Source organism: Lepidochelys kempii, chromosome 7 (assembly GCF_965140285.1).
Source record: "Lepidochelys kempii isolate rLepKem1 chromosome 7, rLepKem1.hap1, whole genome shotgun sequence".
Lineage (NCBI taxonomy): Eukaryota > Metazoa > Chordata > Testudines > Cheloniidae > Lepidochelys > Lepidochelys kempii.
In genome coordinates this window covers 25209769-25223440 of record NC_136386.1, presented here as the reverse complement: position 1 = coordinate 25223440, position 13672 = coordinate 25209769, and the positions used below count along the sequence as shown (strand labels likewise).

Below are 13672 nucleotides of genomic sequence, written 5' to 3'. Positions count from 1 at the left end.
TCTCATGTTTCCCCCAGATAAAAGTCTGTAACACTCCTTGCCCCCTGCCACCGGGAAGGCAGCACGGCCCTCTCGCTGCTGCCCCAGCACCAGGCCCTGGGGAGGGCAGGACAGCCTGTAACAGCCCCTCACCCGCTCCCTGCCGCGGGGAGGGCGGCGCGGCACAGCACAGGAAGGAGGGGGTGATCCCCGTCCCCCTCCCTCCTCACCTCGCTCCGCTGCCCGGGACCCAGAAGGGGCCGGGGGCTCGTTGTCCCGACAGGGGCAAACGGGACCAGAGCGGGCCTGGGCGGTGGCTGCGGCGGCAGCGCGTTGCTCCTCCGAAGGCTGCGCTACCCGTCAAGGTCAACAACGCGGTTGCCATGGCGACAAGTGCAGGGCCGTTCCCTCAGCGGCGGCCCGAGAGGAGAGAGCGAGCGGCCCCGCCCCCTTCAGTCAGCAGGGGGTCGCGTCGTGCTTGTTATCTCAGCCGGCGGGGGCGGTGAGGGGAGAGGCAACGAGGAACGCCGGGGGGACCGGAATCAGACATGCACAGAGGAGGGGTCCAAGTTGTTCTGCCAACACCAGCTGTGACTTTGTTTGCTAAACAAGTGTATATAGAGAATGTGCCAGTTCCGTGCAAATTATTGGGCTTCAGCAGCTTCTTCCACCCCCAAGTTTGCAGCTACTTCATTGGATCCCATGCCTGCAAAGCCCCTTTATACCTAAAGATTCTTAAAGAAGCCTCATCTAGAGAGAGAACAACCTGTGTACAGCCTTCTGTGCTCTTCTCATGTCACTATTGTTGGGTCTCTGGGGGATATACTTCCACCTCTGTGTCCTACATACAGAATACTGTTATTTTATGTAATTCAGTTGATTTCACAACATATTCAACTCTGTTCAGACAAATAAGTTTCAATGCACTCAGACTGGAGTATATAGTAGAGAAGTGCAAAAACTACTAATGATTAAACTGACATAGAGAATGTACCTTCTCCATACATGTGTAAATGTATTAATTAATCATTAAGAACCAAAATATTAGATATCTGGGTCCCAAGATATTAGGAGTCTGCAAATGATTTTCACACACTCCTGATCTCATTTATAGGATATGGGCTTTAACAGTATTTAAACAGTTTAATTTTAGGACCTGATCTTGCAAATATTTATGCATGCAAGCCCTATTCCTGCAATGACTGAATGACTGGAGCCCTAAAGCTAACACAGGTGCTAGGGGTGAGGTTTCACTTAATGCTGCATCAGGATTTTACATGGGTATTGAGAGTTTTTTCAGCTTTGCATTACAGTATATTACTACTAACTCTAATAAAATACATAATCAGCTTTATTTTTATTCAGACAAGAAGGATGATCCAGTCACTATGGTGCTAACCTGGGACTTAGAAAAGCTAAGTTCAGTTTCCTGCTGTGCTACAATCCTATTGCATGACCATGGTCAAACCACTTAAACCTGGTTTACATTTAAAGATTCTGCCAGAATACGTTGGTTAGAAGCATGAAAAAAAGCACAGCTTTAACCAAAATAGCTATGTCAGCAAAAGCCCTAGAGTAGATTCAGTGGCAAAAAAAGTCCTTATTTTACTTAGGAAATTGGTAAAAGTTATACAGGCAAACCCTATCTACTGTAGGCAAGGCATAAGTCTCTGTCCCAGACTCTCAACATTATTTAGTCACCTAACTCCCATTGACCAATGGGAATTAGGTACCTAAATATCTTTGAGGATCTGTGCCTCAGTTTTCTATCAATACAATAGGGATAACAGTACTTTCCTATCTCACTGGATCATTGTGAGAATAAATTCATCAAAAAAGAAAGATTGTGGGGTTGCTGTATAACTACAACAGATACGACTCCTGTACTTAATTTTACTGGGGAAGTTAGCAGTAACAAAATAAAAAACTAGACCTTTGATCTAGGGAAGTGATGAGACTTACCAAGGCCCCACTATGATAACAATAGTAATATCTAGTTCCTACAGTGCTTTTCATTATTAGATCTCAAAGCACTTTACCAAGGAGCTCAGGATCATTCCCTCTTATTTTACAAATAGGTAAACTAAGGCACAGATAACTGAAATGACTTACCCAAGGTCTTCTTGACCTTCCAATGCCTCTTTGTGAACAGACTTTAATGATCACACAGAGGCAGCTACAGGACTGAGGTCTTAGTCGTAATTATGAATAGCTAAATTCAACATTACAACTGACTGACACTTTTCCAAAATGGCTCTTTTTACAGATATCACATCTTTAAGTGATTGAACTGTTCTATTTTTATCTTTCTTTCAATAAACATGAAACATTCTGAACCAGATAAGTAGAAAATAAATCCAAACCTCAGGCATCAATAACATGTACAGTGTGTTATGCTAAAGAATGCTTTACAGCTGCTACTCTGAAACTTATAAAAGTGGGGAGGGTGGGGTGGGGGGAGAGAAAACCCTTTGTAGTGATAAACACACATTTTTTCATGATTTATGTGTATAAAAACATCTTTTGTATTTTCCACAGTATGCATCCAATGAAGTGAACTGTAGCTAATGAAAGCTTATGCTCAAATAAATTGGTTAGTCTCTAAGGTGCCACAAGTACTCCTTTTCTTTTTGCAAATACAGACTAACACAGATGTTACTCTGAAACTTATAAAAGTCTGAATTTTTTCAGGAGACAAGTCTTCCTCTTTTCACATCTCACTAATTTGGGAGAGTGAATCCCTTCTTGGGGGCTCATTTTAGGAAGCGTTTAAAGGCTCTCCCCCTGGGGGTGCAGAATTTTGCTGTTAATATCAGAGATACTTAGTGTTTCGTTTATCTACTTCACCCAAACTGTCCCAGCTGCTTAGCCCTGGAAAAAGGGACTGAAGAGAACTGATCATAGGCATGGCCCCCACTAAGGCCTGACATCTCAGGGGAGGGAGGAGGGGCAACTCCCTAGAGATCTGCAAAGGACACAGATTATTTTCTCCAAGGAAACCACCTAGATAAAGCTCCGAGAGCTACAAAGGGGCGCCTATGACCCCAGGCTACCTGCTCCCACCCGACCTCCAGCCACGGTACGCGCTCGGCAGGATCAGCACTAGATGCTTCTCACTTCCCCCGAGCTTTTCTACCTCTTTCCACAGGAAGTAAATAGTCAGCACTTCCGGCCTATGCCCACGACTACCTCCAAAGACAAATGCATATCCCACGGTTGGGCCTTCCCTTTCGTCATTTCCGGTATATGACTACCCCAGTACCCATCAGCACTTGCGGCGCGCCGCTCAGCTCGTCTCCTTTTGCCCCAGCGCGGGTTTCCAGGCAATTGCAAGCGAATGTGCTGTCACCAATGTGAGGCTGTCTTGGCGCGCGCTGCCCGGAGCCGGAACGCAGCGGCGGCCGATGAATGGTGGATGCCGGGCGGGCTGGTTCATGTGGAGCCTTCTGTGGGGGGAGCTACGAGCCGCTGCCGGCCCGACGAGGCTCCGCTGCCGATCGGCCGCTTTCCTTAGCCGCGGCGGCGGCGCGGTTCCCCCCGGCCCTGCCTGCGGAGACCGGCCTGGCCACATGGAGCGGGCTGTCGTGCGCTGCGTCCCGTCGGAGCCTAAGATGAGCCTGTGGTTCGTGCTGTGTGACGGGAGCGCCAAGCACATGCAGCGGGACCAGGCGGAGCCGCTAGGCCGGGCGTTGGCCCGCATCGCCACCAACGCCGGCAAGGGCCACGCCAAGGCGGCCAAGAAGAGCAAGAAAGCGCGGGCGGAGGCGGGCCCGGCCGGGGAGCCGGTGCCGACGGCGCCGCTCGCCGTGCGCCTCTTTTCGCGGGACGGGGAGTCCGTGGCTGAAGACGTGTCCAATGCCGAGGCCTGGCAGGACGGCGCCGTGCTGCAGATCGGCGAAGTCAAGTACCAGGTGGAGCGGAACCCGCCGTCAGTCATCGAGCTCCAGCTGCCTCGCTCGCTGCTCGCCGGCTTCCCCGTCTGCCCCAAGATCCACACCGAATTCGGCGCGCCCCAGCACTGTCTCTTCCGCTGGTACCGGGAGCAGCCAGGGGGCGGCGGGGACGAGCCCTCCCCGGGGGGCGCCATCTGGGTAGAAGCCCCGGTCCGGGACCGCGTCTTCACGCCGACCAACGCGCACATCGGACTGCGCCTCAAGCTTCACTGCACCCCGGGCAACAGCCAGCAGCGCTACGGGCTCCCCCGGGAGGTGGAAAGCAGCGGCCCCGTGGAGGCCGGGCCCGGCGCCTGTACCTTCGACTCCCGGCACCTCTACACCAAGAAGGTGTCCGGGGAAGGCTTAATCCGCACCGTCTCCTACAACGTTCTGGCCGACATCTATGCTCAGACCGAGCACTCGCGGACCGTGCTCTACCCCTACTGCGCGCCCTACGCGCTGGAGCTCGACTACCGGCAGAACCTGCTCAAGAAGGAGCTGGCCGGCTACAGCGCCGATCTCATCTGCTTGCAGGAGGTGGACAAGTCCGTCTTCGCCGATAGCTTGGCCCCGGCGCTGGACGCTTTCGGCCTCGAGGGGCTCTTCAGGATCAAGGAGAAGCAGCATGAAGGCTTGGCCACTTTCTACCGCAGGGATAAGTTCAGCCTGCTTAGCGAGCACGATATCGCCTTCAATGAGGCCCTGGTCTCCGACCCACTACACAAGGAGCTGCGGGACAAGCTAGCCCCCTACCGCTTAGCCCAGGAGAAGGTGCTGCAGAGATCTTCTGTGCTGCAGGTACCAGCCATTTGTACAGCAGCTCTGCCCCACAAATTGGTGTGTCCAACCCCCAGGAAATCAGGCTGCAGAGCCAGTGGGAGGCACTGTCACTGTTTAGGAGGAGGTTCACTATAGAACTACTGGTAGAAGGAAAAAGAAGGGACAGAGCAGTAATAGAGTAAAAGGTTCTCAGGCAGGCAGAGTTGTGATTGTGAGTAGGGTAGGAACCATAAGCTATGTCTACACTACAGCTGGGGTCCATGTTCTGTGATGGATCCACGGGTGGTTGATTTAGCGGGTCTACTGAAGACCCGCCAAATCGATAGCAGATCGTTCTCCAGTCGACCCCTGTACTCGACGCCCAACGAGAAGAGTAAGGTACGTCAACGGGAGAGTTTCCCCCATTGACCCCCCCACGGTGTAGACCCCGCGGTAACTCAGCCTAAGGTACGTCGACTTCAGCTACGTTATTCACGTAGCTGGAGTTGCCTAGCATAGGTCGACTTACCGTGGTAGTGTAGACATAGCCATAGAGTCTGTCTATGCTGGAGCAAGCCCTTGTCTACACTAGAGGGGAAATTCAATCTAAGCTAGGCAGTTTGTGTTACGTGAATAGCGTACCTCAAATCAATGTAGCTTAGATCTACTTACCGCGGTGACCACACTACATGATGTCGACAGGAGATGCTCTCCCATTGACTCCCCCTACTCTTCTCGAGTAAATCAACTGCCGATGCATCAGTCGCTGCACGTGGATCCCCCGGTAAGTGTAAGACAAGCCCTAGGTTATGGAGGGTTTTGAGAATCAGGCAGAATGTCACACTGCTTAATGTGTAAAACAAGGAAATGTGTTTTGATAGGTGGTAGTGTCAGAGTCTTTGCCATTCACCCAACTGGGTACACGGGGCCAGTGTCGGCTCTCTTCCCCTGATTTCTGCCCTTTAGAATGTGGGCTTGATTAAAAATGATCCTGCCAGTTTTAAATGATGTATTCATTTTCTTTGGTTTCTTTCTGTCTTCAAACCATTTTAAAGTGAATTCTTAAGAGTGATATAACAAAACATTGGAGTGTGTCAGATCTTCTAAAGTATCAGATCTGATTTTAGTTTAGAAAATATTTTTATTCTAAATTTTAATAAACTTTGGGGGCATTGGTTATCTGATTTTGAAACACTGTAGACATACAAGTGGGGTGTGCATGTGAGATAGTGACTGCACTGTTTGTGACATTAAGAAAATTAAGGCCCCAATCCTGCAAATATTTATGCACGTGCTTAACTTTTCATGTTTGTAGACCCATTGACTACTCTCATAATTAAAGTTAAGCATCCACATAAGTGGTTGCAGGATCACAGCCCAGGTCAGAAATCCCAGTAACTGACATGGAGTCTTGTGGCAGTGACAAATATAATCTCATTTACAAGGCTTGAAAAATCTACTTACCCCAAGGGCCAGTGTGAGTACAGACTTTTCCTGGTGCCTGATAACTTTTTTTTTTAAACAAAAGTTTTAGATTGCTAACTTCCCAACTAGTGGCTTCCTCAGTGCAGAGAAACAACTCAAGTGTTGTTGCTGCAGAGGGGGTGGAAGAATGGAGAAGGAAAAAACTTGGGAAAAGCTCCACCAAGATCTTTTAGAAGAAAGAGAGTGAAATGCAGAAGAAAAAGTATAGCAAAAGCAGGAGACTTGACAGACAGGGCTGGTTAAAATAGTATTTGGCAAATACATTAATTTTGCTGGAATTTGTCAAATGACTTATTTTAGAAACACTTGTTTTACTAGTTCTAGAACTGACAAAGTACTATAATTGTCACGGGTCATGGCTTTTTGTGGGGGAGAAATTTTATAATGGTATGTGTAGTTAGTGTACATGGGCTATTTCCTGTCAGGTACACTGTTTTTCAAAAACTGTTTATTGCTTATAATATTTGACTTTAACATTCAAAATAATGTGTAGAAAGAGATGTATAAAAATGTGAATTGTATTGTCACCAAGGTACAAGTTGATTCATCACTAATAATTCATAATTCTACATAGGCTCTTTGAGACCTGTAAAGCATTTTCTGATTTAACATTTTGTAAAAGAGTGCTGTTTCGTGCAGGTTTCAGTTCTTCAGTCTACGAATGATCCTTCAAGGAAGATTTGTATAGCTAATACTCATCTATACTGGCATCCAAAAGGTAACTTTACTGATGTTATATATGTCTATATTATTAGCTAGATTTAGTAGCATTTTTCCTACACAACTAGAATTTGCATTTCACTTTTCTGAATGGAAGGATTTCTCCCTACTTCTTACAATTCCTCATTTTTCCTTATGGAGATGAGGATTTCCTTAGTTCATTCCTTCTCATCATGGGATCTTTAACTGCTGCACCAACTGGATTGGAGGATTATGTTATATCGTGATAGAGTGTAGTCTTGCTTGTTTAGGAATGTTCAGAATATAGCTAAAGCAAAAATTATTGTATTCCACATTCCACCCCCAATCTGTAATTTGCTAATATAGATGGGTTTACAGAGTGTGACTCCCTCTGTACTCAATGTAACTGATGTTGTGGTATTGACAGCAGAGGAAGCAAATTGGGCCTCTCAAACCACGTCTCCCTTCTAGGCGCAAGAACTAGGAGGGGAGATTACTTCCTGTTTCTTGGTGTTCCTAAAGCAGAGGTGGGCAAACTACAGCCCGCGGGCCACATCCTGCCCCTGGGACTGTCATGCCCGGCCCCTGAACTCCTGGCCCCTCCCCTGCTGTTCCCCCACCCCCGCAGCCTCAGCTCGCTGCGCCAGCAGCGCTCTGGGCGGTAGGGCTGCGAGCTCCTGCTGGGTAGCATTGCAGTGTGGCTGGCTGCAGCCAGGCGACACAACTGCCAGTCATGCTGCTCTGAGTGTCATGGTCAGGGAGCGGGGGGGTTGGGTAAGGGGCAGAAGGTCCCGGGGGACAGTCAGGGGACAGGGAACAGGGAGTTGTTGGATAAGGCCTGGGGTTCTGGGGAGGCAGTTAGGGATGGGGGTTCCTGGGAGGGGGAGGTCAGCAGACAAGAAGCAGGGGGGTTGGATGGCGGGGATTCTGAGGGGGGCAGGAAGTGGGGGGGGTGGATGGAGGAGGGACAGGCTGTTTGCGGAAGCACAGCCTTCCCTACTTGGCCCTCCATACAATTTTGCAACCCTGATGTGGTCCTTGGGCCAAAAAGTTTGCCCACCCCTGTCCTAAAGGATGTAGGGGCAGAAAAAAGCCACTGAGATGGTGGGGTGAAGCCAGTGCCCTATTAGGCCAGGGATTAACTGAGCAAGGGTGAAAAAGGCCCCTGCTCAATCCTTAGCAAAGAAGGTATTTGGTTTCTCTAGATTCACTCTTACTTGGGAGGGAAAATTGCAGGGGTATGTTTTTAAAGGTGCACAGTCCCTATAATCATGCACCGAAGTTGAAGCCTTGCTAACAGTTTTAAAATGTATATTGCTGCAAACTATCAGTCAGCAGTGGTTTATAAAACTCATTTGAAACTACTGAATAAATAGAATACTTAATTAACATGCTTTTATGTTCGTAGGTGGAAACATCCGTCTCATCCAAATTGCTGTAGCTTTGTCTCATATTAGGCATGTTACATGTGATCTGTATCCTGGCATACCTGTCATATTCTGCGGTGATTTTAATAGTACACCTTCAACTGGAATGTATAGGTTTATCAACAGTGGCAGTGTTGCTGAGGATCATGAAGACTGGGTCTCTAATGGAGAAGAAGAAAGATGCAATATGTCTCTAACTCATCCTTTCAAACTGCAAAGTGCTTGTGGAGAACCTGCTTATACAAATTATGTTGGTGGGTTTCATGGATGCCTGGACTACATATTCATTGACATAAATGCTTTAGAGGTTGAACAAGTAATTCCATTGCCAAGTCATGAAGAAGTTACCACCCATCAGGCCTTGCCAAGTGTGTCTCATCCCTCAGATCATATAGCATTAATATGTGATTTAAAGTGGAAATAAGACTAACATTTGCATGGCATTTGTTCCGGGCCTTTAAAGAAGGAATTTGTTTACTTTAAGGGAACTTACCTTGTATCCCGGCTTGTATGTACCTTTATAAAGAAGGAAGCTAAACTGATTATTGGAAAAAAGTTCACATGCCTGTCATTTTGATTATAAATTTCTTACTGAGCGTTTTGTCTGATTGTTCATAACATTTGCATGACATAGCTTCCCCTTTCCCTTTTTCTACACTAATAGGAAGTCCAAATATATTTAAGAAAGATGAGGATGTTTTAAAAAAAAGTTAGATTATCATACCTTTTTATAGGTGTTTTTAACTGATTAAGAGATTATTTTATTACAGATGTATGAATCTAATCTGATTTCTATAAAAGTACACATGAACTGAACCCTGTTTGTATAATTCAGAATAGGATATAAAAGAGGGTAAGCAAATGAGTTGTGTTGAATCAAATCAATTAAAACTACTTTCAATGCAGGACAAATGTCACCTCCTTCTTTTTAAATACTCAAAAATATAAATTTATTCATTTAGCATTCCTGATGCTTCTCTAGGCTTTAGCAAGCTGCATGTTCAGTGTACTACTCCTTTTTTGGACAAGATACTTTCTAACCAGATACCAACATCTGAATAGATTTGTACAATCAACATAAAACCATATTAAATTTTAGGATTAAAATGGCTTAAGAACCATTTTCCTTGCCCACTTAATGTATTTGTAGCCACTGAAAGGCTCTTCTTGACCTTTAAAAGAAATGGAAAAAAACCAGATTTAAAGACCAGTTGTCGATTATTGTAAACCAGTATCAAGTTTACTAAAAATAAAAATATGTAAGACCTGTATTTACTTTTGAGTATTGATTCCTACTGTTACCTATATCTAGCATTAGAAAACATACTAAAAGTTTTAGGTCAGTTTCCTAATACAGTTTGGGTGGGAAGGAGCTTTTTAAATTTATCTTGTCAGTTTTTGATTTGCAGGGAAGCATTAGTTGCTTCTGGAGAACAATTCCGTCCTGGTCTGGGGGGAGGGGAAGAAAATAACACTTCACATAAGTAATATGTATCTAATTATTTGGGTGCAAATGCTTAAAGGTGACTTGCAAAGATTTTTAAAAGTTGGATTTGCTCGATTTTTTTTTCTATCATAAAGAAGGCCTGAAAGCTTTCTTAACTTAAAAATTTTTTTTTTTTTGCTTACACTTTCATTTTAGCAATAACAAGTCTAGTCTTTCCTGGTTATGTTGGGGAATATTTGGCATGTCTAAGGATGTACATTATACATAATATTATATTATATATTATGTACATTATATCCATACCTTACTGGAAATAATATTTAATTATTTAAACACCCACTACCCAGGGCTTCCTTTCTCCAAAATGTTGGTCATGGAAACTGAAGAGGTTCTGCAAACAAAAGATTTATAGAGTTTTACTAATGCTTCTTGTTTTAGTTGATAACTTTCCCTCAACTCCTGATATTATTGTCCTCATTTGACTAGTTTTCTGGTTATTAGTGCCTTCCAGGACAAAACAAGCTCTGAATGTCTAATACTGAAAAATCAAGAAGAATTTTCACCCCTATACATTATAAAAAGGCACATATCATGCAGATAGGAACACTAGAAATGCATTAGAACATTGTGGCTTCCTCATAATGCAAAAGTTAAACTGAATATTTAAAATGAAAAAAGTTGCTAAACTGAAAACTGTGGGGATGCACAGACTTAGGACATAAAAAAAACCTTATGACCCAAGGAACAACTTGACCCAAGGAACAACCAAACAGTGCAAACTAACCTGACACTCAGACAAGGTCCATACATGTACCTCATAGTAATAAATACAGTGGTAGCATTTTCATAGTACTATACATGTTGATATGGGCAATTGTTCCATGGTGTTTTTAAAAATGTGATATGTAAGCCTCCTATGAGCTGAACCCTTAATTATGTGACAGTTGGTACCAGTCAAACAAGTATGGGGGTCTAAGTATTGCCACTCTCCTTGGCACCTCATGGGCTATAGAGCCTCCTCACAGGGTAGGTGGCTGCTGCTAGGCAAGGATAGAGACTGAAACTGTTATAACCTTTATGGTGGGAGAGTAGAAAGAACAGGCCAGGAGAGGAACTTCTTTCTCTTACCAAGAGAAATGGGAGGAAAGTCCTATGGCACAAGGTCCAAGCACATGCACTGTTTCTTCTCCCTGGACTCTCTATTGGAATGGAGCCTTCCCCCTTGTGACTGGTGCTGGCTATGGGAGTAGAGACAGACGCTGCTGCTGCTGGAACAGCCAACAGATAACTTTTACTTTCCAGCCCTCAGAGCCTTTTGAGCTCTTCCATAGAGGGGAAGAGAGATGATTCTTAGAAGGGAATGGGTGGAGCAGGCCTAAGCTGAGGGGCTGGAGTTCACTGCTGACAGACACCTATTGGTGGGAGGATGGTGGGGAAATGTGGATTAAGAGGGTTGCTGACCATGGAAAATTAACACTAACTGTACAACTGGTGTGAATTACCGTGGGATGTTACTATAACTTGTTACCTGCTGCTCTCAATTTGTTTTCATTTGGTGCATTTTGTGTTTAGACTGTAAGCTCTTGAATAGGGAGTGTTTGTGAAGCTTTTGGGTGCTCAAAAATAAATGATGAAAAATCATTTTGAATCAGACTAATGTACATATGTAAAAACATGCCGTAAGTACATGTTTATACCACCCTGCTTACCAACTATGTATCCATTGCATCTTGCATGTAAGATATTTTGATTAAAGTTGTTTTCTGATAAGGCCTTTGAGTCTTAAATCATGTATTTCACCTGTGGTGGTGAAGAACTCTGGGGCAGAAGGCTTTTTATTCTTGTACGTAATTGTCTAGGGTAATTCTCTTTCTGATAGCCTATATTCCAGTGTGGCCTATACTTTTGTGGTTCAAAATCATATAGCCAATTCACCATCATTTACATGTATAAACTGTAGCATCACTGTACTCTATCTCCCTGCTGTTTGTACCTTTTGAAAGCAAGCTATCCAGTACAGATGCCTATGTGTGTGGGGGAGGGAGCTCTCAGACTTAATAGAGTTGTGAACTCACCAGCTCTGGTAACTAGTGTCATGGAAAAAATATTTATGTATTTCTAACTCATAGAGCCATTGCCACATGGTCTGTCAGCTCTGCTGTCTACCAGCAAGCAGCCTTCCATGGTCATGGACCAAAGTTAGATAAGTTCTGAAGTAAAGTAATTGCAATATGTGGATGCTTGTGCTTGCTTTGGGAAAAAGTAATGCTGAATGAAACACTTGATTGTGAATAGAGTTATTGAGAGTAAGATATTTTATGTTGGTTTCACAAAGTTCTGTACAGCCATTCAGCAACTTTATCAGGATTACACTGTGGGACATGGGATAAGGCACTTAAAACTTTTTATGCCTCAGTTTTCATATCTACAAAATTTAGCTAATATATCCCAATTACGGTAAAACACTTGGAAGGCCTCCAAAGGGGATAAAGAAGTGCAATGTGTGCTCTGTTAGAGTATACAGTGGCTGGATTTCAGAATGCCTATAAGTATATTTAAACAGCTAGAGTAGCAAGGGAGGAAGGAAATGTTGATTGACTCTCCCCCTGGCTTCAGAAGCAACTAAGGCAGCTGTTTTGCCTTTAAAAATTATGGGCAATGCTTAGGAATAGCATAACACCTCTTCATGGCAACAGTGCAAGCTTGCACTAGATACATCCACCACAGCCTGTAATGAAGTTCTTCCTCTCTCTCTTGCTTTTCAAATATCTGTGGCTGTACCAATGGGCTTGTCTGTGATGATATAATTGGTCTCTTTGGAAAGGGTGATCCCCTGAGACTTGATGCAAGCAACATGGCGGCACAACCCAGCATGTCCAGTAAGGCTATGAGTAGTGAGAATGTTGAGGGGAGGATACATAGCCAGGGGGAAGGCCCAGATAGGATAAGCCCTTTCTTCCTGACTCTACTGTGTTACCTAAGGGTGAGGAGGGATGAAGGTACAGAGGCTACCTCTCTAATCTGGTATATTGGTGACTACATGGCTGGGGGTTTGTCTAGTATCAGGGCAGTGATAACAGTTGGCTCCAGCTATGGTTTTGGTGCCAAAAAGGGGGGGGGGAGAGGAGGAGTAAGACAGAGGAAATCAATAACAATGTGGAAAGTAGATGGGGCTGTGATCACAGAGACCCTGGGTGGTAATGGTTCAGGTTCCAAGGCATTTGGGCCCAGGCTCAGTGAGAAAGGGCCAGGCCTAAGATTACTGTAGTCTGCCAAATTAGAGGGCAGCACCTGTGCAGACTTGGAAGTTAGTACCAGAGTCTCCTCAGGTTTATGGCCCTTGTATGAATGAACCTGAGATTAATCATGTGGCTAGTGACCCTTCAGTGTCAGCTTATCAGTTACTAGGGACAGGAACCTGCCTAGCAGATGTCTGGGCTAATGATGAATAATAGGTCCACAAAGCAGACAGAACCTGGGAGGGTGGCATAGAATCACAGCTCTGGGGGGAATTAATAGGTCTAACTGAGGCCAGGTTGTAGCCTCCCTCCCAGTAGCTGAAGCAGCCTGCATTGGTCTCTCTAGAAGGAACCACTTCAGCAAGGTGGCTTTCACACTGTATTCTTGGAGAACGAGTGACAGAACATTGCTCCAAGACGTTCTTCTCTACAACAGAGCAAGCACCTAGGATGCCTATCCTTAAGGGACCTCAAACCTTCACCAAAAAAAAGGAGAGATACAGTCATACAGAAGGCCTGCTGGGGTTGTGTGTCACACCCATCCTGCCTTAACCTAGCCCCACAGGCAAAGATTACCCCTATGGGTAAGGGATTACAGAGTAAGATTTTAGGCTTCACACACACACCCCGTTATACTATTCCCCTCACTTACTTTTACAGAAATACACACGTTTGACAAAAAAATTGTATTGCTAATAATTTAACTTAAAACTAGGACAA

The 13672-nt window shown here is 45.0% G+C and overlaps 2 protein-coding genes across 2 annotated transcripts in view; one reads left to right on the top strand and one right to left on the bottom strand.

The window, feature by feature from the left end:
- Positions 1-2424, bottom strand: part of DNAH12 (dynein axonemal heavy chain 12) — a 179419-nt gene extending 176995 nt beyond the window's left edge. Inside the window, exon 1 of the mRNA XM_073351485.2 lies at positions 210-2424. The gene's annotated coding sequence lies outside the window, so the exon portion shown is untranslated. The remainder of the gene's footprint in view (positions 1-209) is intronic.
- Positions 2425-3226: 802 nt separating this feature from the next.
- On the top strand, positions 3227-11535 carry PDE12 (phosphodiesterase 12). Its single transcript, XM_073351489.2, has 3 exons — positions 3227-4712; positions 6798-6876; positions 8248-11535. Exons 1-3 carry the CDS (start codon positions 3384-3386, stop codon positions 8688-8690), a joined length of 1851 nt encoding a protein of 616 aa, XP_073207590.1. The 5' UTR covers positions 3227-3383; the 3' UTR covers positions 8691-11535.
- The last annotated feature ends 2137 nt before the right edge of the window (positions 11536-13672 follow it).